Source organism: Nanorana parkeri, unplaced genomic scaffold (assembly GCF_000935625.1).
Source record: "Nanorana parkeri isolate BGI_ZX_2015 unplaced genomic scaffold, ASM93562v1 scaffold2249, whole genome shotgun sequence".
Classification (NCBI taxonomy): Eukaryota; Metazoa; Chordata; class Amphibia; order Anura; family Dicroglossidae; genus Nanorana; species Nanorana parkeri.
Genome location: NW_017308517.1, coordinates 133,114 through 136,907, shown reverse-complemented (window position 1 = coordinate 136,907; position 3,794 = coordinate 133,114). Strand labels below are relative to the sequence as shown.

The 3,794-nt window shown below is 52.1% G+C and overlaps 1 protein-coding gene across 1 annotated transcript in view; it reads right to left on the bottom strand.

Annotated features, from left to right (window-relative positions):
* LOC108801206 (cholecystokinin receptor-like) overlaps positions 1 to 3,406 on the bottom strand; it is a 28,915-nt gene extending 25,509 nt beyond the window's left edge. Inside the window, exon 1 of the mRNA XM_018573138.1 lies at positions 2,908 to 3,406. Within this exon, the coding sequence (XP_018428640.1) occupies positions 2,908 to 3,100 (193 nt within the window). The 5' untranslated portion in view covers positions 3,101 to 3,406. The remainder of the gene's footprint in view (positions 1 to 2,907) is intronic.
* Between the last annotated feature and the right edge of the window lie 388 nt (positions 3,407 to 3,794).

Below are 3,794 nucleotides of genomic sequence, written 5' to 3'. Positions count from 1 at the left end.
GGAGGGGGCAGGACGTACTACATATGCCCTGTGTGCTTTAACCGCCTCCCGGACGGCCGTTGTACAAAATACGGGCTGCCGGGAGTTCCCTAGATATGAGCTGGAGTATTTAAACGTCCCGACAGGACCGCCCACTTATCGTGCTGTGCAGCGCCTCGCGAGCAGGAAACTGCCTACATTTAAAAACAGGCTGCCGGTCCTTGTGTGTCGTCGTCCTCGCCCGCCCTCCGTGGCCCCCCCTCCCACTGTCTCGATGGTCCTGGGTTCCGCTGTGCTCTGTGACAGGGATCAGGGGGAGATTGGTACACGATCTACCTCCGGTCAGAGGTGCCTCTGTTACTGCAACCTCCCTGAGGGCAGAGGTTCCTCTATTACTGCAACCTTTCTGAGGGCAGAGGAGCCTCTGTTACTGCAACCTCTCTGAGGGCAGAGGAGCCTCTATTACTGCAACCTCACTGAGGGCAGAGGAGCCTCTGTTACTGCAACCTCTCTGAGGGCAGAGGAGCCTCTATTACTGCAACCTCACTGAGGGCAGAGGAGCCTCTGTTACTGCAACCTCTCTGAGGGCAGAGGAGCCTCTATTACTGCAACCTCACTGAGGGCAGAGGAGCCTCTGTTACTGCAACCTCTCTGAGGGCAGAGGAGCCTCTATTACTGCAACCTCACTGAGGGCAGAGGAGCCTCTGTTACTGCAACCTCTCTGAGGGCAGAGGAGCCTCTATTACTGCAACCTCACTGAGGGCAGAGGAGCCTCTGTTACTGCAACCTCTCTGAGGGCAGAGGAGCCTCTGTTACTGCAACCTCTCTGAGGGCAGAGGAGCCTCTATTACTGCAACCTCTCTGAGGGCAGAGGAGCCTCTGTTATTCTCCCCTGTAGAAGGGGCAGAACAGCCCTTATTACCCCCACTTCTCATGAGCCGTCTTTATAAATCCCACCCCAATCAGAGCAGTACAGCCTCTATTATCTCTACACTTCTGAGGGGCAGAAGAGCCTCTCTAACCCCCTCCCCTCTAAGTGAAAAGAGCCTCTATTGCCTGGGGACGGGGTAGAGGACTCTCTATTTTCCCATCCCTGTGGGGGACAAAAGTGTCCCTATTACCTTCCATTGTAGAAATAGCAAAGAAGCCTCTATAGCCTCCACCTGTGGAAGGGGTAGAATTCTCATCATCAACTCTTACAGGGGAAAAGCAGACTCTATTTATCCTCCCCACAGAGACGCAGAGAAGCCTCTATAACCTCCACCTGTGGAAGGGGTAGAACTCTGATCACCTCTTAAAGGGGTAAAACAGCCTCTATCTATCCTCCCCACAGAGTAGCCTCTAATACCTCCACCTGTAGAAGGGGCAGAAGAGCCTCTATTATATCCACCTGTAGAATGGACAGATGAGCCTCTATTATCTCCACCTGTGGAAGGGGCAGATGAGCCTCCATTATCCCCACCTGTAGAAGGGGCAGATGAGCCTCTATTATCCCCACCTGTAGAAGGGGCAGATGAGCCTCTATTATACCCAACTGTAGAAGGGGCAGAGGAGCCTCTATTATATCCACCTGTAGAAGGGGTAGAGGAGCCTCTATTATATCCACCTGTGGAAGGGGCAGATGAGCCTCCATTATCCCCACCGGTAGAAGGGACAAATGAGCCTCTATTATACCCAACTGTAAAAGGGACAAATGAGCCTCCATTATCTCCACCTGTAGAAGGGGCAGAGGAGCCTCTATTACCTGTAGAAGGGGCAGAGGAGCCTCTATTATCTCATCCCCTCTGAGGGATAAAACAGCCTCTATTACCTACACTTGTAGAAGAGGCAGCATCGCCTCTATTATCCCAGCTCGTAAAAGTAGCAGATGAGCCTCGGTTATCCTCCCCTGTAGAAGGAGCAGAGGAGCCTCTATTATCCCCAACAGTAAAAGAAGCAGAGAAACCTCTATTACCTCTACCTGTAAAAGGGACAGAAGAGCCTCTATTACCTCCTCCTCTCTGAGGGATAAAACAGCCTCTATTATCCACACCTGTAAAAGGGGCAGGGGAGCCTCTATTATCTTCAATTATAGAAGGGGCAGATGAGCCTCTATTATCCCCTGTAGAAGGGACAGAAGAGCCTTTATTACCTCCTCCCCTTTGAGGGTAAAAAAAAGCCTACACCTGTAGCATAGCCTCTATTACCTACACCTGTAGCATAGCCTCTATTACCTACACCTGTAGCATAGCCTCTATTACCTACACCTGTAGCATAGCCTCTATTACCTACACCTGTAGCATAGCCTCTATTATCCCAACCTATAGAAAGGGCAGAGGAGCCTCTATTACTTCTACCTGTAGAAAGGGCAGAGGAGCCTCTATTATCCCAACCTATACAAGGGGCAGAGGAGCCTCTATTATCTTTAGCTGTAGAAGGGACAGAGGAGCCTCTATTATCCCCACCTGTAGAAGGGGCAGAGGAGCCTCTATTATCTTTAGCTGTAGAAGGGGCAGAGGAGCCTCTATTATCCCCACCTGTAGAAGGGGCAGAGGAGCCTCTATTATCTTTAGCTGTAGAAGGGGCAGAGGAGCCTCTATTATCTCCACCTGTAGAAGGGGCAGAGGAGCCTCTATTATCCCCACCTGTAGAAGGGGCAGAGGAGCCTCTATTATCCCCACCTGTAGAAACGGCAGAGGGACCTCTATTATCCCCACCTATAGAAGGGGCAGAGGAGCCTCTGTTTCCCCCACCCCATGCAAGAACAGAACAACCTCTACTACCTCCACTTCTAGAAGGGGCAATAGAACCTCTATCACAACCACATTAAGGAACACAACAGCCTCTACTATCTTCAGCCTCTGAAGGGACAAAACCCCCTCTATTCACCCCAGTGAGGGGCAGATCAGCCTCCATTACCTGCAGAAGGGGCAGGTGAGCCTCTCTTACCTGTGACGGAGACATTCTGGACTTTCCTCCGCTCCAGGAAATCGCAGCTGATGTTGAATCCCTGCAGTCCACCGGTGAGGTTGCCGGTGGCATTGCCGGTCAGGTTCAGGCTGGATATTCTGCTCAGCACGCTTTGCCGGCAGAGCAGCTCCTGCAGAGAGGTGGCATTGCCCGTCAGCCGCACGGCCTCCATCCTCCTGGTCCTCCACCAAGGCTGTTGCTGGGAATCCAGATGGAGCAATGCACACTTCCAGCCTATGCGTGTGTGCGGCTCATCCCCTGGACTCAGCCTTCGCACTTTTCTCCTCTTCACTGCTCTACTTCTGCTCCATCTGCCGTCCTCATCACTTTGCTGTCACTTTGCCCCCCTCTTGGCTTGTCCCCGTGGCTCGGCCTCCACCAGCAACCAGCAGCAGGTAGCTCCTGCGAGTGCCACGTGCGGAGACCAGTCACAGACTGGGACACGGTCTATGTGTGTGCTGGGGATGGGACTGATGAGAAAATAGATATTCCTTCACATTTACTATACAGCTTAATGCACAATTTACGCAATGACAGAAGTCAAATGGCATTGTTGTTGTCTGGCCCCTGTCAGCGGTACAGATGGATGGCGCTAATTATAATTCATAGGGGGGAGGGGTGAAGTCACATTGAAAATGAACCTGTCCGCGGTTATAGGAGATTGCAGCATATTGGCAAACACATTGATCAGCAGCGACTATCGCTGTGGATGGCGGTCAGCAAAAAGACGCAGCGCGGTTACACGACGGCGATCAGAGGCACCCGCTCACTTCGAGCGGTACAGGATATATCACAATATAATATTCATATGATATAGAAGTGCAGGGAGCCCTCAGTGTACACCGGGGGCAGGTTCCAGAGGGAAT